A 24,139-nucleotide genomic window follows, 5' to 3' on the forward strand; every position below is an offset into this window, starting at 1 on the left:
TTTGCATTTTTTTCCAGTAAGATTCCAAGGAAAACAAGCTGCTATTAAATCATATTGCAGCCTTCCTGTTCTTACTAATTAAAGCTTAATGTAAATGTCATTACAGATTCACATAAAATACAGTTACAGTACTATTCAAGAGAGTGAAGAACAAAAAGTATATTATTTACAAAGAAGTTATGGTATTAATGTGCAAATTTGGAAAATAAGTATCCTCAAAAGCCAGACACATCAAATATTACAGTTTTTATGTAAATCTTAGCTGTCACTGTGGATTATCCAAAAAGCGTAGTTAATAATAAAATGGCATCATCACTGGCTATGTAGCAAGAAAAACTTGATAAGGACACCACAGATATAGAAACCTGACTTAAAATTTCTCATCTTTTCAATTTGATTGAGAAGACTTGAAAATACTATGCACTTAAAATGCCATGATTTTAAGTGAAAATATTAAAGGATCACTAAAAAAACAAAGGCATTAGTTTCTCCATATGTATAAAATGCACACTGTAACACCGTGAGTCTTCCTAAATCTCAGTACCACTGAATCAGTTTTATCCACATGTGATTTGATTTTATTCCTTTCAATCAGAGCCAATTTAAAAGTATATTCAGCTACTTTCAATGTATTATAAGAACAAAAGGATTCAATTGCTTGCTTACTGGTATAATTTCTTTAAAAAACTATATGAAACAAAATAATAGGCATACAGGGACTTACAGCTTGACTGTGCAGAAATGCTTAATATTGAAAGAAATCACCTGTATCAATGATGTTGAAAGTAAAAATCTATTTTCAGAATAAAGTCTAAATTTCTGAACCAATAGGAGATACTGTATTTCCAAGAAATCAATTTCCTTTAAAATAAAATGCTTAGCAAATGGAAAACATTACATAATGGCTGGGAAAAGACATGAATTTTTATATGAACATTAATATTAACTATTTTAAATAATATTAACTAAAACCAGTTAAAAAAGAAATGATTATCAATTTTACCTATTTTTCCATTTTTATATAAACCATCATGAGGCTTTTTTATAGCACTAGATTACTTGGGTTGGTACAATCATAATCAGGAGAGAACAAAATACAATTATCTAAAGGATCACACCCTTATCTGTTTTGATTTTAGTCTCAAGGAAAAGAAGTCTTAAGAAAAACATTCCACATCTGGACTATCACAAGTCAACAAAGTCAAAATTAAAATGTGTTTTTTCCTACTATCAAATTATTTTTAAAACACTCCAGCCAGAAAATTAAAAAGATGTGATCGGGACTTCCCTGGTGGCATAGTGGTTAAGAATCTGCCTGCCAATGCAGGGGACACAGGTTTGATCTCCGGTCCAGGAAGATCCCACATGTGGTGGAGCAACTAAACCTATGAGCCACAACTGAGCCCATGAGCCACAACTACTGAAGCCTGTACACCCATAGCTCATGCTCTGCAACAAGAGAAGCCACGGTAATGAGAAGCCCACGCACCGCAACGAAGAGTAGCCCCCGCTTGCCACGGCCCACACAGCACCAGTGAAGACCCAATGTAGCCAATTAATTAATTAATTAATTAAAAAGATGTGATCAAGGATGATGGTAGAAAATAAATGCAATCTTTCATTTAGAAATCCCTTAGGAGCTCTCCATCTTAGAAAATTAAAGCATACTGATCCATTTGCCATGATATGGTCAGCATATTAAACCAAGTGTGGGTTTGGTACTGTTCGATGGTATATGTAAATCGAGATAAAGTATGTTACTGCCATGACCACTTTAATAGTTTGGGTAGGTCTGAGCACGCAGGGCAGGCCTGGGTGGGCTCAACCAGCTTCTGTGACCAAAGTACAATATCTCTTTGTTAAGTGGCTGTTTACAAACCTATCAGTCAACCCAGTGGCATGCTGTACCAATTAACCACACTGCTCCCTAGAAAAGTTTATGTTTTAAATTTTACACACAGTAAAATGTTTAACTCTTTTAGTAGAAGCCTAAAAGAGTTAAACATTCAAGAACAATGACCAAATTGAATTCTCTACCTCAGAAAAAGGAGTATTAAAAATGCTGTTTCAAGTAAGAGTAAATTTGTGATTCACTGTACATTTTTCAATGCTGTGTATGTGAAAGACTGTAAAAGAAATCTGACAGTACTACTTATATACATATTTCCTATTACTGAACAGTGTACTATAAATGGAAATCCACATAAATATACAGACAGTAAAATAAATTAAGCTTAAAAATAAAACACCTAACAACATAAAGTCAAATATTGAGACTTGCTATAAACCACAATTTGAGGATTTTAGTATCAAAAGCTTGCCTGAAGTTACATCAAAATTCTCACACTCAAAAGACGGACTTGAACATAAATTAAGAAGGACCAAAATACACATGTTGTTCCAGTAACAAGTCAATGTGAGAATATAAAATGCTCTTGCAGGATATGGCATTTCTCCTAGAAATGTTTTATAGAGTTTGAAAAACACTAAGTGAACAAGGAAATATTACATCAGAATATAATGCTGATCAGTAATAATTGGTATTTAAGAAAAGCAGCACAGGAAAGAAAACTTACAGAATACTAGCACTTAAACCAGTGAAAAAAAGTTCCACCCTAGAATAGGAAAAAGTGTTACAGCTCAGTGATGAAGGTTAAACTACCAGAATCAAAAAATGAATGAAACAGTACCCAAACCATCATTTTGAAACTATTATTCTGATTTTGAATTTTAGTTTTTACTCTTTCTCTAGTCTTGTCTAGAAATCTGCCATTTCAATATTATCTGCTTTTCCCACATTCCCACACTCTCTAGAATACTACTGTGCGCTCAGCACAGAACTAGGAGACATCTCCCATCTCAACTATGTGATCATTCTTCATCAGTCCAGCTGAAGACATAGTTTTAACCCAACAGAATCTGAATTGGGCAGGCTGGATTTTATAAACCATTTGCTGTAACAACCAAAGAGAGGTATTGAATTCAACACCCACTTTAGTGGTCTGTGTGAGTAGGTATTGGGTTGGCCAAAATATTCATTTGGTTTTAAATAAAAATAAGACATTTTTCATTTTCATCAAGAATTTTATTGAACAATGATTTCACTGACCGAATGAACCTTTTGGCCAACCCAATACATGACTCAGAGATGCAAAGTGGCCATGTCCCAGAATAGAGTCAGGCTTAAGGTTAAGGGAGACCTGAGATTAAACTGTGGTTCTTGTTCTTACCATGTGACCTAGAGGAAAGTACTTGAACTCACTAAGTTTCAGTTTTCCCACCTACAAAATTCAGAGCAATATCTATGTAAACAGCATTATACAGAGCAAATGAAATAACATATAAAGTACCCAGCATGAGTGCCATGTGCTCCAAGTCCTGGTTTTAAACCTTGACAAAAGTGCATACATTCAAATATTACATCATCTCTATTTTAAAAAAGAAAAGAAGATAGGTACACTGAAGCTCGATATACATCTGTTGGAAGCAGGTACAGAGGTAAGGTGGGAGGGAAAAGCCATCTATTCCCATAATCTACGGTCCTTAGATTCTAAAGGAAAAATACCAATAATTTGGTTCAACTCAATGTTAAAGAATAGAAAAAAGAACAGACATTCTTCCCACCTTCACTGAATCAAATCTAAAAGAGGGTCACACCAAGTTACAGTCAATGCTGAAATCCAAAAAGTTCTTAAACGTTTTTAACCTTGTTTTCATACATAAATGTGATGGCAAAATGAGTCCTAAACTTGAACTGGCTAGGGGCATTACAGTCATGCTTGCACTGAGCATAAATATTCAGGTACTGTAAGTTTCATTATGTAGTAAGGTCCTAAATCCCACTGGTGATGTGATATATGACATACAGCAGTAGCTTGTGAAAATAGATAGCAATCAAAAGTATTAGACACGTAGCCCAAGAATTTCGAAAAAGGGAATCTGAACAATCTCTGCTTAAGGAAAAAGGGGAGAAGAGTTGCATGAAGAGGTAAACTAAGAAAAACTTGTAGGTAAGAATTAATTTTCTATCCTTCTTAAATTAGTATTTGCTTAGGACCCTTGAATATCGTATAACACAGAAACGCCACTACTTACATCATTGAGTACTTGCAGAAGCAAGAGATAATACACATAAAATGCTTTACACAACGCCTGGCACAAAGGAAGTACCCAATAAATACTGTGCCATACAAGTGCCCAGAAAAATACTTTGAACATATACATGGAAAGGCAAACAGGTGAATAGATAGCTCAGATAGTTAGTCTGCTATATACCATATTATATTTTAGCATTTTATTTTTAAAAATCTCAGAGTTTTCCTTTTCCTATGCCCAGAAATATTTCTACTATCAGGTCTCAGAGACAGTATTAGTGCAAGTCAAGAAGTCAGGTAGCAATCTCAGGTGAGCCAACAAGCATTTGAAACTGATAGCATGGTAGGACTTGAAGCTCTAAATGCTGTAAAGATATTATCTAGAAAAAAAAATTGACTATGAAAGACTGTAGAGCAGCCTAGAAGAATGCTTCTGGAAATGAATGTACAAACTAATAAGCCAGAGTTTTTTGTTAAAATGCAGATTCTGACTTAATGTGTCCAGGCCAGACATTCTGCATTCAAGTTCTCTGGTAATCACAACACTACTGGTCTAGAAACCCAAACAGAATAGGAAGGCACCACAGCAGTGAGTGGTCCTCAAAGTGTACGAGCAACATCAGAATCTCTTGGGAAGTTATTAGAAATGCAAATCCTGAAGAACATAAGGAGACTGTTCTCTAAATTAGCTGTTTACATCCAGACAGATTACTTTCCCTGAGAATAAAAGTAGAATACTTTTTAAATACTTGAAAAGTAGCATACTAGAACGTTACCCAAATAAAACAACTTCTCAAACAATTTCCACAACTAAAGCCCCTGCAATTATACTTAAAAATGTATGCTTTTACATAAGAAACCTGCTCTTGACAACATATAGGCAAAGTATTGAAATGTGTATAATCCTTAATTGAACCACTTACCAACTCCTTACAATACAGATCATTTCCATTTTACCTAGGTAACAGAGATATGACTATGTAAAGAAACCAAACTGAGTTTTATATTTCCCTGTGTTGAGAATATAACCAACTACATCATGGTTTAGGCAACTTCTCCAGAGTAATGTTTATACATTGCCTGGCTCATATGTAAATGTATGTCAACATTTTGATTTATAGCTATAGATGGTCTGTTTACATACACAGATTCACAAATTAAAGTACATTAATGGTTTGAAACACAATATTCTTGAAAGACAAAAGACATAAGGATAAACTACAAATGCAGAGTGTCATGAACAGAGAAAAGATTTTAGTTTTCTGAATGTGAAGCCAATGGATTGTTAAACAGGCTTTCTGTAAAATAAAATAAAATAAAATAAAATAAGATAAAATAAAATAAAAATTGTTGCATTCACAGCTCCCAATCAGTATTTTTTTCAACTTTGATCAACATCTGAATTTACGAGGTCACTTCTCAGTCAGTATCTGAGTATATCGTTCTGTCCTTAATATATTTTTGAAGGAGTCAATTACAAGCAGATTGTAAAGCACCACACTTGCTTCAGCATTGGGGATGGACCCCTCTACAACAGTGGTGCTGTCAGGAGACATTTGATGGGCACAGCCAGGAAAGAGGAGGGAGGGAGGTGTGCTTCTGATATCTACTGAGCAGCAGCCAGGCAACTTCTTCGATGCACAAAACAGTCCCCGGAACAAAGAATGACATGGCCTAAGATGCCAACAGTGCCAAGGTTAAGAAACTGACTTAAACTGTGGAAGTTGCAAAAATACAGAATGAACGCTCCTTGTGCATCATCATTATATTCCTAGCACAGTGTCAAGCACAATAAGTATTTGTCAATTATGAAATAACCTACTTCTGTGTAGCTGAGCTCTTAGAGTCAGAGATGAAAAGAATGAGAAAGGGGTTATTACACATATAATATCTAAAATTACAGAACAAAATCGCAGTCATTGTCAGAACTAAAAGGAATTAAAAATCATTCAGCCCAATTTCTCTATTTCAGGAAAATTTTTCCCATGCAAAAGATGCTGTCTAATGTACAGATATGGCAGTGTTGGGTGGGGGTAGACAGTCCACTGAATAAATAAAAACAAAATATATTTATAAATTAAAATACTGATTTTTACTTCTAGTAGTGTCAGTGTCACCTACTTTTCTCAAATTAATAAAGTATTTCCTTTATAAAAGTTAAACCAATGTAACATAAATCATAATAAGTGATATTTCAAAGCAGGAAACAAAATAAATGTAATTATTTTTCAAAAACATCACATAACTCTGTGGTCTACAGCATTTATACTTTTAAGAATTCTGGGCTTTAAAATATCATGAGAAATATGAACTGGCTTACATTTTTGAAACATAGGAACTGATACTCATAAGGCCAAACATACCCTTAATAATCGATTCAGCTGCATACAGATCTCGTTTGTAGGTCACCTAGAGGACAGATAAACTTCATTAGACTTAACAGAGTAGGAAGGAATGTGAAAGCAATAAAATTATGCCCCCAAGGAAAGTCTTGATTTCGGAGAAACTACAAACACATAATAGACAATTTTTAAAGTATAACAACATCAGTTTATTCAGAAAAAAATATATTGTTTCTACAAGTGGTTGAGGATTTGTTTTTAAATCTTTAAGTAAATTCAGACATTATGTGACACTGGCTACCAAAGTCTTAGTAATATAAGTATTATACCAAAGAAAACATGGTAGCATTTAAATAAGTTTTAGAATTATTGTTTAATAGTAGGTTTTATGTTGGAAGGAAAGAAGGAAAAGTATATATTTAAAAAATTACCAAATTGCATTTTCAGTTGAAATGAGATAATTCTCAAAGACCAATTCACATTGAGGGTCTTCATTCTGAACTGAGTTCATCTGTATACACCCAAATAAGGTTCACCTTTTTTAAGATTTTTATTAACCCATGACTGATAGAAAGAGCCTGGAGGGTACACCATGTATATAAGAATAATCGTGATCTTTGCTTAAGAATATACAGCCTCCTTGCAATTATAACCTATTCCTTGTAATGTACCCTGCCATGGTCCTAGAGCAGATAGTTGCCAGACTACATCCAGTGAGCTCAGGTACAGAAATGTCAGGTGCACTGCAGTGCAGAATCACTTTTCCTACCTCACAGAACTGAAGAACATAGTAAATAATTAAATAGTTTAATAAGTACTGTAAGGTCTTAGGAGCTTATCATTCAAGTGCTCAGATGATTATGATGCAAACAGTCTAAAAACCTACTTTGAGAAATACTCACTAATTCATATCCTTCCATGTCTATAATTTGGACTATTTTCCTCCAGATTATATTCTAACTAAACCTGTACAGAAACTTCTCTCAGCTAAGTGGTTCAGGGCACTTCTACCCAAAATAGGTTTCCCTGCTATGCCTATATCCTGGCAGGTAAACCCTGGTCCAAAACTATACTTTACACTCCAGAACTAATGTAGCAGCTAACTTGTAAGACAGATGGAAATGTCCTCAAGCATTCAACCAAGGTATTAAAATCAAATATGACATGGTTAAATTATGTCTAAAACAAGCACATGCAAACCAAAACTAGTAGTATAGTTACTGATCCAAAATGCAGTTCTGAGAAAAAAAAATAGAAAATAGACACTTAAAGCCTCAGAATACACATTTTATCAAATTTAAGAATGTACTGATCTCATTCACTCCTTCTATAAATATTTACCAAATAACTACCATGTTGTAGGTCCTAAGGGCTGGAATAGGGCAATGAAAGCAGTGAGCAAAACCCAACCTGTAGAAACAAGATTTTAGTGGATAAATTTTTCTTACAAGAATCGAATAAAATCTGTTTGTTTCCATGAAAACGCAAAGTTAACTAGATATCTGAAATCAGCACTCAATATTTGCAGTTTAAATGAGAAAAGGCTTTTTTTCCTATAACTGTCTGCTATGTAAGGTAAACTCAAAACAGACATTAATGGGAAGATGCCTAATTACCGTAGCTGATTTTTTATTCCGTTCTGCTTTCTTTGAGAGAGAAAAACCACACTCCAAATTTAAATAGAATAATTGTGAAAGTACTTTATTCTTTTTTTCAAATAAATCTATCTTAACAATGGGGTTTTTAAATGAAAGAAAATTTGGTCTCAAATACTAAAATCATTTTTCTGGCATACTTGCAAGACAACATTTTTGCATTGGAATCAGTCTTATGAATAAAATACACGTATTGTTGCCTAAAGGTCCTTTCTACACTAATATTAAATAAGTAACTGTAGAAACAAAACAGACGTCTAAAATTCCGTTTTTATTTTTATTTTTTGGCCATACTGCACAACTTGCAAGATCTTAGTTCCCCAACCAGGAACTGAACTGAACCCTCTGCAGAGAAAGCATGGAGTCCTAACCACTGGACCACCAGGGAATTCCCCTAAAATTCGGGGGTTTTTTGGTCTACATTTTCTTGTTGGCTGTGGATATGTACTATCTACAAATTAAAGTTTTTGATGTTTATTAATATTTTCTACATGAAGCCTTATTGAAAACCTCAACTATACTTCTCAACAAACAGTGATTTAATAAGGAAAATGAACTACAAAATGTTTCTGACAAACTTATAAGGCATTGTGTTGAAAAACAGCCTTCTGTTTTTCTAAAAAAAACAGCTAACGTACTTCAAAGGGAAGAGTACTGAAAATACTTTAATTCCAAATTGCCGAGTTTCTCTTTTTGTCACTTTTACAGTAATATGGATTGTCCTTCCTTTACTTTTAATTTTATGAAAAGTTCAATAATCAGTTTTGAAATTGATTTTCTCCTGTAAGCATGATCTGTAGTTTTTCTTTGACGTTGCACAGTACCTTAATACGGAAAACAGTTCCTTAAAACCAACCAAACAAACAAACAACAACAAACCAGCCTAGTGACAGAAGAGCCTCAATCCTTCGATTCATTGGTTTTCACACTGTGCTCCTTAGAGCTCAGGGGCCACCTCAAGACCAGTGGGGAAGCTCTGTGCAGCTGAAGCTCAGAGCCCCACATCTGCTACTCAACTAGTCGAGCTCAATTTCTGCCTGTTTTGTTTCACTGTGCTTCTGTGTGATACTTCATCTAAGTATTTAGCTTAAAAAATATTTATATTCAGTGGAAGAGAAACGTGAAACCGAGAGTCACAGAGATAGTCGTCTTTAACTCCTACGCCAGAGTGCTCTCAGCTTTCTCAAGGTGAGTTCCACAAGACTCTATTATAACTGCTTCGTGTTGCTCTGTGTTGACAATATGGTAAATTAAACAGACTTCTCAGAGTCAAGTCCAGTTGGCCACCATCTTACATAAGTTAGACTACACTTAATATTCTCCCATCTTTCACAAGAAAATGGGTATGTACTCCAATAGTTAGAATAAAGTCAGAAAATCTTGAATTTTGAAGACAGAGTTTTCATTAAATACAAATTTAGACTTTGCATGACAGTATTATATTGATTTCCAGTTCACCAATTATGTCTATCTAGAAAATGTTCTTTCCTCTAGACTGGATAACTAGATGAAAACCTCTAAAAAGACACAATTTCACCACATTGTATTTTTGAGGTTAAAAAACAAAAAGTGAGACTATTTTCTTTTGTTTTCAACAAGGATGCTAGAACACATGGATCTAAAAAAAAACTAATTCCCATCAAAAGAAATCCTCAAAAGTCAGTCATTCCAATAATGTTGTGATGACACTTCAACGCCTTCTAAAGAAGCATTTTCAGACAATAAGTAATTATGAATCTTTTATGCCTTGAAGATAGTTTTAACACTTACAAACAAGAATTGTGTTCAGTTAGGTCTGTGTAGTATAATAAGTGACCAAGTCTTTACACTGGGACAAAAATATGGTACAACTATAAATTAAAAGAATAGAGACTAGATGTAGTTTCCTCTTGTGTAGACTAGATGAAATTTCGCTAAAATAAGAGTATTTCAGGACTTCCCTGGTGGTGCAATGGTTAAGAATCTGCCTGCCAATGCAGGGGACACAGGTTCAAGCCCTGGTCCGGGAAGATCCTATATGCTGCAGAGCAACTAAGCCCATGTACCACAACTACTGAGCCTGCGCACGTAAGAGCCCATGCTCCAGAACAAGAGAAGCCATGGCAATGAGAAGCCCATGCACAACAACGAAGAGTGGCCCCTGCTCACCACAACTAGAGAAAGCCTGCGTGCAGCAACGAAGACCCAACACAGCCAAAAATAAATAAATTAATAAAATAAATATTTTTAAAAAAAGAGTACGTTCAGTAAGGGCTGGCTAGGCACAACCACTCAGGGAAAGCATAAGAGCCAACCTCTGTTCTCAGGATTCAGTCCTGTATTCTTCTGTGGTTGGCAGGTCTTAGGGAAGGGGATGGAGGAGGATGAAGGGGAAAGGAGGGGATAGGAGGGGGCTTGGGCATTCACAAGAATGTCCTCTACCCTGCATGGTGATTTGAAAAAACTGATGTTTCCTCCAAAGCCAGAGGAGCTACTGCAGGAAAACTGGCATAAACTGTGAATGCTTACCTTTTGCATTTACTTCTATTTTTTTAAAAAGTATATAAAATACAAAATAATAGTCCTCCTGGGATTTCTGGCAGCAGATGAAACAATAGTCCTATATGCGGTCACAAAAAATTCTAGTCATTCTTCCTATCACCCGGGGTGAACTCCCTGACTTTCTGAGGGGTAGGGAGGGTGTCCTGGCTCTGTATTTCAGAACCCTCCCTTGCCTTATTGTTTTGCAGTAGTGAAAGTCTCTTGAAATGTGCTCTTCACTGTGTCAGATTTCTGCATCATGTTCCAGGTACTCAGCCTGCCACCCGCGTCCAATACCAGTTTTAGCATGATTGTACTAAATCTTCTTTCAATTCTGAGTTGCAAAAAACTGTAGCATTGTTGGAATTAGTATTGAATTAGAACACTTATTTCAACGTGTAGATTCCATTGCTTTGGTTTAATCAGCAATGGTAATACACTTTATCCATGCAAAATAAGACCATAAAATTAATTCAGTTAAAAGCTTATACTAAAGACAATTCATACAATATCATCAAAAAGCTAAATAGGGCTAAGTGAACTGCCAGTAAATATCAAAAATATTTTTAAAAGGTGCAGGATGATGAGACGGGAGGCAGAAGCAGGAAATAGGGTACCCAAAACAACCATAACATTTGCACTCAAAATAACTTCCCCTCAATCACAGAAGAAATGTGATACCATAAAAAGGCCTTAAAACTGCCATCTGAAAGACTTTTTGCCGGATTCACTGCATTACATGTCCTTTTAGAATCCAAGATCCTGCTAAGGCACATCATTATTCAAATATGCTAACAGCAGTGCTTCCTCACTCCCACCCAGTTTGGAAAGTGATACTTTGAAGATGCTCCCTCTGGGCCTAACAGGGTGTCACCCTTTGGCATGTGTATTAGTTTCTTAGGGCTGCCATAACAATGTACCACAAATTGGGTGTCTTAAAACAGGAATGTATCCTTTCACAGTACTGGAGGCTGGAAGTGTGAAGTCCAGATATCAGCAAGGGCATTGCCCACTCTGACGGCTTCAGAGGCGAATCCTTCCCCACCTCTTCCTAGTTTCCTGGGGTTGCTGGCAACCCCTCACTTTCCTTTGCTTATAGATGCATCACTCCAATCTCTATCTCCATTGTCACTGGCATTCTCCACCTATCTGTATCTGAACCTCTTCTATTCATATAGATTGGATTTGGGGCCTCCTTTTTACCAATCTGACCTCTTCTTAACTTGATTAGATTTGCAAACACTCTTTTCAAATAAGGTCATATTCACAAGTGCCAAGGGCTAGGACCTGAACTTATCTTTTGTGGGAGGACACAGTTCAGCCCACAGCAGCATGTATGAAGTGACTCAATAGAGAATGAAGAGAAGCACTTAGAAAGGCCAACTACAGCTCAGTGCACTGACATCTGTCGCACACACAAGGGAACAGAGAGCCAAGATGTGAGGACTAAAACTGTGATACTGTTGTTGCTGATGGAAGCAGTGAAATTTAGGATCTCACTCAAAAATACTGAAATACATTTGTGAAGACAGAGTGTAAAATTCAAAGAGCAGTGTGCTGTTTTCCTCTTGCCTGCAGACCTGAGGGTGCTTTACAAGTTTAAAGAAGGCTCAGAATATCCACAAGAAGTAGGTAACCACACAGCCTAAAACATCAGCAATGAGGCCAAAGAGTGTTGACATGTTAGTAGCAATAAAATATCTTGAGTTTTCACTTTTTTTTTTTTTACATAGCCTGCAAATTAAGTGTAGCAAGTCTATAGTGACATGGGTCAGAAACTTTAACAAAACATCTCATTGGTTATTATCAAAATCCTCCCAATTAACATACATATCACCATCTGACCCATATACAAAAAAGGATAAACAAAGTGAATAAAATGTTTGCCTGCTGGGTTGATGATATCTGCACTCTTAAAAGAGTAATAAGAGTGCATTAATTTACTCCACCAGGCAATGATTCAGGCATGTCAATATTTTGTAATCTTAGAACAATTTAAATATGTATAAGACAATCTTAGCATGCAGCAAGGCCTATCCTGTAACTTACAAAATACCTAATCAACACATAGGGCTTTTTGTTTTGTTTTTATGTCAATGAGGAGATATGCTTTTAGATTCATATCATCTCAGAATTAGGATGAATGTTCACTAACCAGATTTAGGTGGATGTTTTATAAAGATTCCATCCAACATTTTCAAAACAGCAATACTTACTCAAAATTAAGATATGACCCTACAATTCTATTTCAGAATTCACCGTTCAGTTCAACACATTTCCACCCAATGAAACACAGGAGAGTCGTGCTGTAAAGCACTCCTGACTCAACAGGAACCTGAACTATGAGAGTGTTACAACCACTTCATTCCTCCTAAAGAAAGAAGTTTGCCATGAAATCAGTCAAGCCTTACTGCAGGAAAGAGCACAATTCCTCTTTGGAGGCGAAGAGTGGTTCTAACCACCAACCCCACTGGGTCAAAACTGTGGCAGATAAGTGTTTCAACCCACTTATGTTGGAGCTACCACCTCAAAGCCTGGGAGGAAATGTTGTCATTTTGGGAAGCAGAGTTGCAGCCCCAATCCAGGTGAAGGTAAGGCTACAGAGTAAAAGATTATATACAAAGAATACACAAAAACTGTGAATAGAACAATCTTAGTGGCTAAAATGGAATTTGTTTGAATAAATTATCCCAACATGAATTTTCTTGGAACCGAGCAATAGAAATGATACCATACATTAATGGCTCAGAAAACCCAGTGAGATTCTTAACACCTTTAATGTATGCGTACACACACACACACCTTTATTCCTGGAAATACTGTTTCAGTATGAAACCAAATATTTTTATACTGCTATATTTTCTAAAGCTCCTGAAAAGTGTCTGTACTTGCAGAGTGTGTCTTTAGGAATGACACATAAACACAGAGCAGAGTACCAACTTCCTTACCTTCCAGAGGTCAGGAGATCCTTCTACAAGTTTGGCTTTGATGTGACAGTATTTTAGAGCCAAATGCAAACACTCAGTTCCAAATTCCAAGTCATAGTCACTACACTGTGTAGGAAGAAAAAAGAATTAACAAGTTAAAATATAATTTTAAATAAACTAATCTTTTAATTTCATAATCAACTGCATATAGAAAAGAACCCAGAAAATTCACAAACTCTTTAATTAGCTACTGATTAACCAAGTTAGGTTAATCTTCCCCATGCCCTAAGAGCCAAATGAAACAAATAGAAAATAGGAATGTTGCAATCTTAAGTCTTTAACTTCCTTAATAGTTTCAGGTGTCAGATAAATATAATACTTTATTTCCTTTGCTCAAAAGCTACGTTTCCAAACATGTCTGTAGAATGCCTGAAGGTGTGACTGAGGATTACCATATCAGAACTTGATTTAACAAACATAGGTATCCATAAAACTCCAAATCCCTTCTCTTATATTTACACCAAAATACTTGCAGGTCATAGCTTTCTTATTAATTGATATTTTAAATATCAATATATCCCTTTTAGAGGATATATTTTGATCCTGAACATGGAAATATTTCAGTCTTTCATTATGAGAAAAAAATGTAAACACCCATCAGATTTAGTAAAATATAAGTAACATTTTTTAGCATTTTTAAGCAGAACCATCAAAATGACCATCAAAATGCTGAATAATAGTCACTGAGTACCTATCACGTCCAAGGTTTGTATTAAGGACCAGAATATCAAGATAAATGAGACATGTTTTGTGTCCTCAAGGAACTCTAGTCTAGAAGGGGAGGCTGATCTATAACAAATATTTTATAACAGAATATGATAGATGGAGCATTAGAGGAATATTTATAAGTAGACCAAGAGATAAAATACTTAATTCTCTGTGAGGGTATCGGAGAAGGCCCATCAGAGGAAATGGTCTCTGATCTCATTCCAAAGACTGAATAAAACTCAAGGTTATCAAATTGTACACTTTAAATATATGCAGTTTATTGTATGTCAATTATATCTCAATAAAATTCTTTTTAAAAGGAAAAAAAAAAAACAACTCAAGGATTGGGATACCTTTCAGGCAAAAAGTGCCAAGCAAAGGTACAGACGTTGCAGACATTTGCTGGATTTGCATTTTGCAAAGAGCATATCCATATAAGACAGACTGCAGGAAGGCAACAAATACGAGTATGACATTTAGCACCCTTTGCCAATCTTTACTGTACTGGAGATTACAAAATCCCAAATTTTAGTGATTTATGAAGTTAATGGACAACAAAATATAACCATCAAGTATACAGAGTCCCAAATTAATCAGAACAGTCTCAGTTTAAACCTTCTATTCTGAAATACTACATAAGATGACATTTCTTAAATGTTTTCATCTTTCATATAGTATTATTATCAGCAGTTACATTCAAATAAATTAAGTTTTGATAAACCTTCACATTCTGCTTTCAACATCTGCACAGTCTCATCTAGCAGTAGCTATGGTAAAAACAGTTCTCTTCTAACACATGGTAAAATCCCAAAGATGACTAGCAATAACCTTTTTCGTGCCTCTTTCCAGATGCAAGGTACTGAACACATTCATGGACAGCCTTAAAAGCGCTCCCAAAGTTCATGCTGAGAGGAACCCACATGAACAGCTACTTTCTTCATATCTCAGGGATGAGAATTACTTGATGCTGTGTTGCTGCCAGTCATGTGATGTACCAGCTAAGATGACAACAGCTTACAAACTGCATGACGTCCAGAATTCCAATTAACAGAGCCAGTAGGAAACATGGAAAATGACAGATCAGGTACTTAGGAAATACATACCAGAAACAGATACTAAGCTATCTTGGCAGAAATAGTCTGGATCTGTTATTCACTGTATAGATTAATATTACAACTATTGATGGGGTTTTTGGTAACTTTTCTGCATTACACCTTGCTTCCACAGTTAGCTCAAAAAAAAGCATGCTTAATGACAAATTAAATTCTGAATGTTTCTCAGGAACATGGATGACAATGTCTACGTCTGCCTAGGATATGGAAAGGTGACAAAAATGATGTTTATTTCAGAAAAAAAGAAAAAAGACTAACTACAAAAGCAGAACTTTTTCTCGAAACCATCAGATCTGAGGATCTCGAAACCACTCTAAATCTAAGAAAAGGCATGCCTCCCCCAAAGAGGGAGAGGGTGCCATCACCAGCTCACCCATGGCAGAACACAAAAGGAAGAGACACTGGATGCCGTACAGACAGGTAAGAAGAAATCACCTAAAAATTTCAACAAACCGTTAAATACTGAGTGGAGGCAACTAGGAGAATGTAGAATATCTGGGAATCACAACCACAATAGGAGTTTATACCCACCTGCAGACTCTTCTTCAGCAACCTGTTACTGGGTGCTCATGAAGACGTGTAATATTACTTTAAAGTGACTGTGATTAGATGTAGAATCTAAACTCAAGGTAATCTCTAAACAAGTTCTTTATAAGGTAAAATTAAGAAGTCAATAGTGATAAGAGGGAATCATAAAAATTAATACAAAGGCAGGCAGAAAAAAGAAAAGGAACAAAAATAAAGCAACCAGCAAGATGGTAGATTTTAATCAAGTAAGTTAATTAATGTTTAACTGCACAAAATGTCAACATTATCCAGCATGGGGGCCATAGTGTCACCACTGATCACATATACACTGTTCACCCCAGTCACCTTACAGAGCAGCTCACAATCAATAGCCCCATCTATAAAACCCACCAAGTCCAATCAGTCTCGAACATATACACATGAGCAGAAAGCCCAGATTTAACTGAAATCCAAGGTAACACTAACATGAAAGATAAGGTCAAAAAGGCAAAAAATAAAGTATTTTGGAGGAACTAAAAACTACAGTTAATGAAGACTTAATAATCCCAGAATGATACTGTCTATACTCATAAAATAAGAATATTTAAAAGGATAATATTTAGAAGGGTGGAAAACAGAAAAAGATAAAAGATGACAACCACAAAGTCCAATATGTTAAAAAAAAAAAAATCAGAAGAACAGAAAAGGGTAGGAGAAGCAAACAACCAAAATAACTTTTTTAACTGCAGTACTAAAGAACACGAGTTCCCAAATTTAAAAAATCTTTGGAATATAAAAGCTAATAGATGAAAATACACCAAATCCAATTAACAACAACAAAAAGTCTCATAAAGAAACAGGAATCCAAATTGGACAAGATTACTTAATAGCCAACAATGCAAATCAGAAAAACCATGGAATAGTTTCATAATAATTTTAAAAGTAGTGGTTTTCAATATAAAACCATACTCCCAGAAAATCTATATATCATGTTTGAAGACAGAATATGGACTTTTAGAAACACTGAGAATCTCAGTAGAATTTTAGTTCCTATGTACTACATTCTAAGTTTCTTAACAGACTATTTTCTTAGAGTTTTAGGTTCACAGCAAAATTGAGCAGAAACTACAGCCATTTCCCACTTAACTCCATCCCCACAGGCTCCCTAACAAAATCCTACACCAGAGCGGTACATTGGTTAAAATCTATGAATCTACACAAACCCACCAATACTACCTGAGCAGTTTACATTAAGGTTCACTCTCAGTGTTTTACATTCTACACATTGTCATAAATGTATAATGGTATGTATCCACCACAATGGTAACATACAGAATATCTTCACTGAACTGAAAATTCTTTGTCCTCCTCCTATTCACCCTCCCTCCTCCCAGCTTCTGGCAACTAACTGACTTTTTCCTGTCTCCATAGTTTTGCCTTTTCTGGAAGTCATGTACCTAGAATCATATAGTACATGGCCTGCTCAGATTGGCCTCTTTCACTTGGTAATATACATTTAAAGTGCCTCCATGTCTTTCATATCTTGAATTATTTTTTAGCACTGGATAATATTTCCTTATCTGGATCTACCACAGTATATGTATGTACACACCTACTGAGGAACATCTTGGTTGCTTCCAAGTTTTGGCAACTATGAAAAAAGCTGGTATAAATATTCAAGTGTAGGATTTTGTATGGATATAAGTTTTCAACTCATTTTAGTAAATACAAAGAAGTGCAACTGCTGGATCATATCCTAAGAGTATGTTTAGTTTTGTAAGAAACTGTCAAAATGTCTTCCCAAGTGAATGTTCTGTTTTGCATTATTACAGCAATGAATGAGAGTTCCTGTTAACCCACATCAACACCAACATTAGATATTGTCAGTGTTCTGGATGTTGGCCATTCTAACAGATGTGTAGTGGCATCTTATTGTTTTAATTTGTATTTACATAATGACATATAATGTCGAACATCTTTTCATATGCTATTCCCCATATTTTATCTCTTTTTTGATGAAATGTCTTTTACCGTTTTATTAATTGAGTACTTTTTTTGGGGGGAGGTTGGAATTTTAAGAGTTCCTTGTATATTTTGAGTAAGAATACTTTGTCACGTGTCATTTGCAAATACACACTCAATCTGTGGCTTGTCTTCTCATTCTCTTCAAGGTGTCTTTCGCAGAGAAGTTTTAATTTTAATGACGTCTAGATTATCAATTCTTTCATAGATCATGCCTTTGGTATTTTATCGAAGAAGTTAAGACAAAACTCAAGATCATTTAGGTTTTCTCCTATGTTATCTTCTAGGAGTTTTTTAGTTTTGTGTTTATCATTTAGGTCTATGATCTATTTTGAGATAATTTTTGTGAAGGGCATAGGTCTGTGTCTAGATTCATTTTTTGGCATGTTGTCCAATTATTCTAACATCATCTATTGAAAAGACTACCTTTGCTCCAATGTACTGCCTTTGTCAAAAATAAGTTAACTATACTTATGTGGGTCCATTTCTGGGCTTTTTATTCTGATTACTTGGTTACTACAACTTTATATCAAGTCTTGAAGTCAAGTAGTATTTGTCTGTCAACTTGTTCCTCAGAATTTTATTGGCTGTACTGGGTATTTTGTCTCTTCATACAAACTTAAAAATAAGTTTATCAACATCTATAAAAAGAAACTTGCTGGGTTTCTTATTGGGATTTCTTTGAGTATGCAGATCAAATTGGGAAGAACTGACATCTTTTTTTTTAAGCTTTTTATTGGAATATAATTGCTTTACAATCTTGTACCAGTTTTGAGGTACACCAATGCAAATCAGCCGTATCCACACATATATCCCCATGTGCCCTCCCTCCCACAATTCTCTCCCATCCTCCCTGTCTTGATAATACAGTCTCCCTATCCACGAACACAGAATCTCTCTCTACTTCAGTTTCATTGTTGTTGTTGTTGTTTGTTTTTTTTTGTTTGCTTTGGCTTTTTGCTCAGAGTTTTAGAGCTTTCCTTATATAGACCTTACACATATTTTGTTTCATTTACAACTATTTCATTTGGGGGGCACTAACATAAATTGTGTGTTTTAATTTTAAATTCCACCTGTTCATTGCTGATATATAGGAACACAAAGGACAGTTGTATATTAACTCTGAATCCTGCAACCTTTCTATAATTACTTAGTTGAAGGAAGTATTTTGTCAGTCTTTCCAGGATTGCGACATAGACAATTATGTCATTTGTAAAGACAGTTTTATTACCTCTTTATGAATCAGAACACTTATTTCCTTTGATTTATTGATTAGGAATATCAGTATGATGTTAAAAAGAAATGTTGAGGGCTTTGAATCAAGATGGCAGAGTAGGAGGACATGCACTCACTCCCTCTCGCAAGAGCACCAGAATTACAACTAACTGCTCAGCAATCATTGACAGAAAGACACTGGAACTCACCAAAACAAAAAAAAACACCCCACATCCAGAGACAAAGGAGAAGCCACAACGAGACAGTAGGAGGGGCGCAATCACGTTAAAATAAAATCCCATAAATGCTGGGTGGGTGACTCACAAGCTGGAGAACAGTTACACTGCAGAAGTCCTGAGGGTTCTGAGACCCACATCAGGCTTTCTAACCTGGGGCTCCAGCAACAGGAGGAGGAATCCCCAGAGAATCAGACTTTGAAAGCCAGCGGGATTTGATTGCAGGACCTCCACAGGACTGGGGGAAACAGAGACTCCAGTCTCGGAGAGCACACAAAAAGTGTGCTCACCAGGACCCAGGGGGAAGGAGCAGTGACCCCATAGGAGACTCAACCAAACCTACATGCTGGTGTTGGAAGATTGCCTGCAGAGGTGAGGGGAGCTGTGGCTCACCAAGGAGACAGGGGCACTGGCAGCAGTGATTCTGAGAAGTGCTCATTGGCATGAGCCCTCCCAGTGTCCACCATTAGCCCCACCAAAGAGCCTGTAAGCTCCAGTGCTGGGTAGCCTCAGGCCAAACGACCACCAGGGTGGGAACACAGCCCCACCCATAGGCAGACAAGCAGATTAAAGTGTCATTGAGCTCCACCCACCAAATCACATTAAAGTTTTACTGAGCTCCACCCACCCAGCCCTACCCACCATCAGTCCCTCCCATCAGGAAGCACCCATGAGCTTCCTACACAGCCTCCTCCACAAGAGGGCAGACAGCAGAATCAAGCAGTATCGGCAGTATTTCATCTTGTGAAACTGAAAACCTCAGCCACAGAAAGATAGAGAAAATGAAAAAGCAGAGGACTTTGTACCAGATGAAGGGACAGGATAAAACCCCAGAAAAACAACTAAATGAAGAGGAGATAGGCACCCTTCCAGAAAAAGAATTCAGAATAATGATGGTGAAGATGATCCAGAACTTTGAAAAAAGACTGGATGCAAAGATCAAAAAGTTGCAAGAAAAGTTTACCAAAGACCTAGAAGAATGAAAGAACAAACAGAGATATGCAACACAATAATTGAAATGAAAAATACACTAGAAGGAACCAATAGCAGGTTAACTGAGGCAGAAGGGCGAATAAGTGACCTGGAAGACAGAATGGTGATAATCACTGATACAGAAAAGAATAAAGAAAAAAGAATGAGAAGAACTGAAGACAGCCTAAGAGACCTCTGGGACAATGTTAAATGCACCAACATTCTCATTAGAGGGGTCCCAGAAGGCGAAGAGAGAGAGAAAGGACCCAAGAAAATATTGGAAGAGATTATAGTTGAAAACTTCCCTAACACGCGAAAGGAAACAGTTACCCAAGTTTAGGAAGTGCAGAGAGTCCCAGGCAGGATACACCCAAGGAGAAACACGCCAAGACATATAGTAGTCAAACTGACAGAAATTAAAGACAGAGAAAAGTTATTAAAAGCAACAAGGGAAAAACGACAAATAACATACAAGGGAACTCCCATAAGAGTAACAGCTGATTTCTCAGCAGAAACTCTGCAAGCCAGAAGGGACTGGCATGATATATTGAAAGTGATGAAAGGGAAGAACCTACAACCAAGAATACTCTACCCAGCAAGGATCTCATTCAGATTCGACGGAGAAATCAAAAGCTTTACAGACAAGCAACAGCTAAGAGAATTCAGCATCACCAAACCAGCCCTACAACAAATGCTAAAGGAACTTCTCTAAGAGGGAAATATAAGAGAAGAAAAGGACCTACAAAAGCAAAAGCAAAACAATTAAGAAAATGGTAATAGGAACATACATATCAATAATTACCTTGAAAGTAAATGGACTAAAGGCACCAACCAAAAGACACAGGCTGGCTGAATGGATACCAGAACAAGACCAACATATATGCTGTTTACAAGAGACCCACTTCAGACCTAGGGACACATACAGATGGAAAGTGAGGGGATGAAAAAAGATATTCCATGCAAATGGAAATCAAAAGAAAGCTGGAATAGCAATACTCAGATAAAATAGACTTTAAAATAAAAAATGTTACAAGAGACAAGAAAGGACACTACATAAGATCGAGGGATCCATCCAAGAAGAAGAGATAACAATTATAAATATATATGCACCCAATATAGGAGCACCTCAATATATAAGGCAAATGCTAACAATTATGAAAGAGGAAATCGACAGTAACACAATCATAGTGTGGGACTTTAACACCCCACTTACACCAATGGACAGATCATCCACAGAAAATTAATAGGGAAACACAAGCTTTAAATGAAACAATAAATCAGCTGGATTTAATAAATATCTATAGGACATTACATCCCAGAACAGCAGATTACACATTCTTCTCAAGTGCACATGGAACATTCTCCAGGATAGATCACATTTTGGGTCATAAATCAAGCCTTGGTAAATTCAAGAAAATTGAAATCGTATCAAGCATCTTTTCTGACCACAATGCTATGAGATTAGAAATCAATTACAGGAAAAAAACTGTAAAAAACACAAACACATGGAGGCTAAACAATATGCTACTAAATAACCAACAGATCACTGAAGAAATCAAAGAGGAAATCAAAAAATACCTAGAGACAAATGTCAATGAAAACACAACGATCCAAAACCTATGGGATGCAACAAAGGCAGTTCTAAGAGGGAAGCTTCTAGCCATACAATCTTACCTCAAGAAACAAGAAAAATCCCAAATAAACAATCTAACCTTACACCTAAAGAAACTAGAGAAAGAAGCGCAAACAAAACCCATAGTTACTAGATGGAGAGAAATCATAAAGATCAGAGCAGAAATAAATGAAATAGAAACAAAGAAAACAATAGCAAAACTAAAAGCTGGTTCTTTGAGAAGATAAATAAAATTGATAAACCTCTAGCAAGACTCATCAAGAAAAAGAGGGAGAGGACTCAAATCAATAAAATCAGAAATGAAACAGGAGAAGTTAACAACGGACACCACAAAAATAAAAAGCACCATAAGAGATTCCTACAAGCAACTATATGCCAATAAAATGGACAACCTGGATGAAATGCACAGATTCTTAGAAAGGTATAACCTTCCAAGACTGAATCAGGAAGACATAGAAAATATGAACAGACCAATCACAAGGAATGAAATGGAAACTGTGATTAAAAATCTCCCAACAAACAAAAGTCCAGGACCAGATGGATTCACAGGTGAATTTTATCAAACATTTAGAGAAGAGCTAACACCCAGCCTTCTCAAGCTCTTCCAAAAAATTGCAGAGGAAGGAACACTCCCAAACTCATTTTATGAGGCCACCACTACCCTGACACCAAAACCAGACAAAGATATAACAAAAAAAGAAAATTACAGACCAATATCACTGATGAATTTAGATGCAAAAATCCTCAACAAAATACTAGCCAACAGAATCCAACAACACATTAAAAGGATCATATACCATGATCAAGTGGGGTTTATCCCTGGAATGCAAGGATTCTTCAATATACGCAATGTGGTACACCATATTAACAAATTGAATGATAAAAACTACATGATCATCTCAATAGATGCAGAAAAATCTTTTGACAAAATTCAACACCCATTTATGATAAAAATTCTCCAGTGGGCATAGAGGGAACCTACCTCAACATAATAAAGGCCATATATGACAAACCCACAGCAAACATCATTCTCAATGGTGAAAAACTGCAAGCATTCGCTCTAAGATCAGGAACAAGACCAGGATGTCCACTCTCGCCACTACTATTCAACATAGTTTTGGAAGTCCTTGCCACAGCAATCGGAGAAGAAAAAGAAATAAAAGGAATTCCAAGTTGGAAAAGAAGACATAAAACTGTCACTATTCGCAGATGACATTATACTATACATAGAAAATCCTAAAGAGGCCACCAGAAAACTACTTGAGCTAATCAATGAATTTGGTAAAGTTGCAGGATACAAAATTAACACACAGAAATCTCTTGCATTTCTATACACTAACAATGAAAGATCAGAAAGAGAAATTAAGGAAACAATCCCATTCACCACTGCAACAAAAAGAATAAAATACCTAGGAATATACCTAATCAAGGAGGTAAAAGACCTGTGCTCAGAAAACTATAAGACACTAATGAAAGAAATCAAAGAAGACACAAACAGATGGACGGACATACCATGTTCTTGGACTGGAAGAATCAACATTGTGAAAATGACTGTGCTACCCAAAGCAATTTACAGATTCAATGCAATCCCAATCAAATTACCAATGGCATTTTTCACAGAACTAGAACAAGAAATGTTACGATTTGTATGGAAACACAAAAGACCCCGAATAGCCAAAGCAATCTTGAGAAGGAAAGACGGAGTTGGTGGAATCAGGTTTCCTGACTTCAGGCTATACTACAAGGCTACAGTTATCAAGACACTATAGTACTGGCACAAAAACAGAAATATAGATCAATGGAACAGGATCAAAAGCCCAGAGATAAACTACAGTCAACTGATCTATGACAAAGCAGGCAACGATATACAATGGAAAAAAGGCAGCCTCTTCAATAAGTGGTGCTGGGAAAAATGGACAGCTACATGTAAAAAATGAAATTAGAACACTCTTTGACACCATACACAAAGATAAACTCAAAATGGATTAAAGACCTAAATGTAAGGCCAGACACTATAAAACTCCTAGAGGAAAACATAGGAAGAATACTCTTTGACGTAAATAACAGCAAGCTCTTTTTTGATCCACCCTCTAGAATAATGGAAATAAAAACAAAAATAAATAAGTGGGACCTAAT

The 24,139-nt window shown here is 36.1% G+C and overlaps 1 protein-coding gene across 3 annotated transcripts in view; it reads right to left on the minus strand.

Moving 5' to 3' along the window:
- CRPPA (CDP-L-ribitol pyrophosphorylase A) overlaps positions 1-24,139 on the minus strand; it is a 318,526-nt gene that overhangs the window by 188,786 nt on the left and 105,601 nt on the right. For all 3 annotated transcript variants that reach the window (XM_057733918.1, XM_057733917.1, XM_057733916.1), the window contains 2 exons: positions 13,560-13,664; positions 6,458-6,503 (listed from right to left, as the gene is read on the minus strand). In XM_057733918.1, the coding sequence (XP_057589901.1) occupies positions 6,458-6,503; positions 13,560-13,664 (151 nt within the window). The remainder of the gene's footprint in view (positions 1-6,457; positions 6,504-13,559; positions 13,665-24,139) is intronic.

The sequence above is a fragment of the Hippopotamus amphibius genome, chromosome 4 (assembly GCF_030028045.1).
Source record: "Hippopotamus amphibius kiboko isolate mHipAmp2 chromosome 4, mHipAmp2.hap2, whole genome shotgun sequence".
Taxonomy (NCBI): Eukaryota; Metazoa; Chordata; class Mammalia; order Artiodactyla; family Hippopotamidae; genus Hippopotamus; species Hippopotamus amphibius.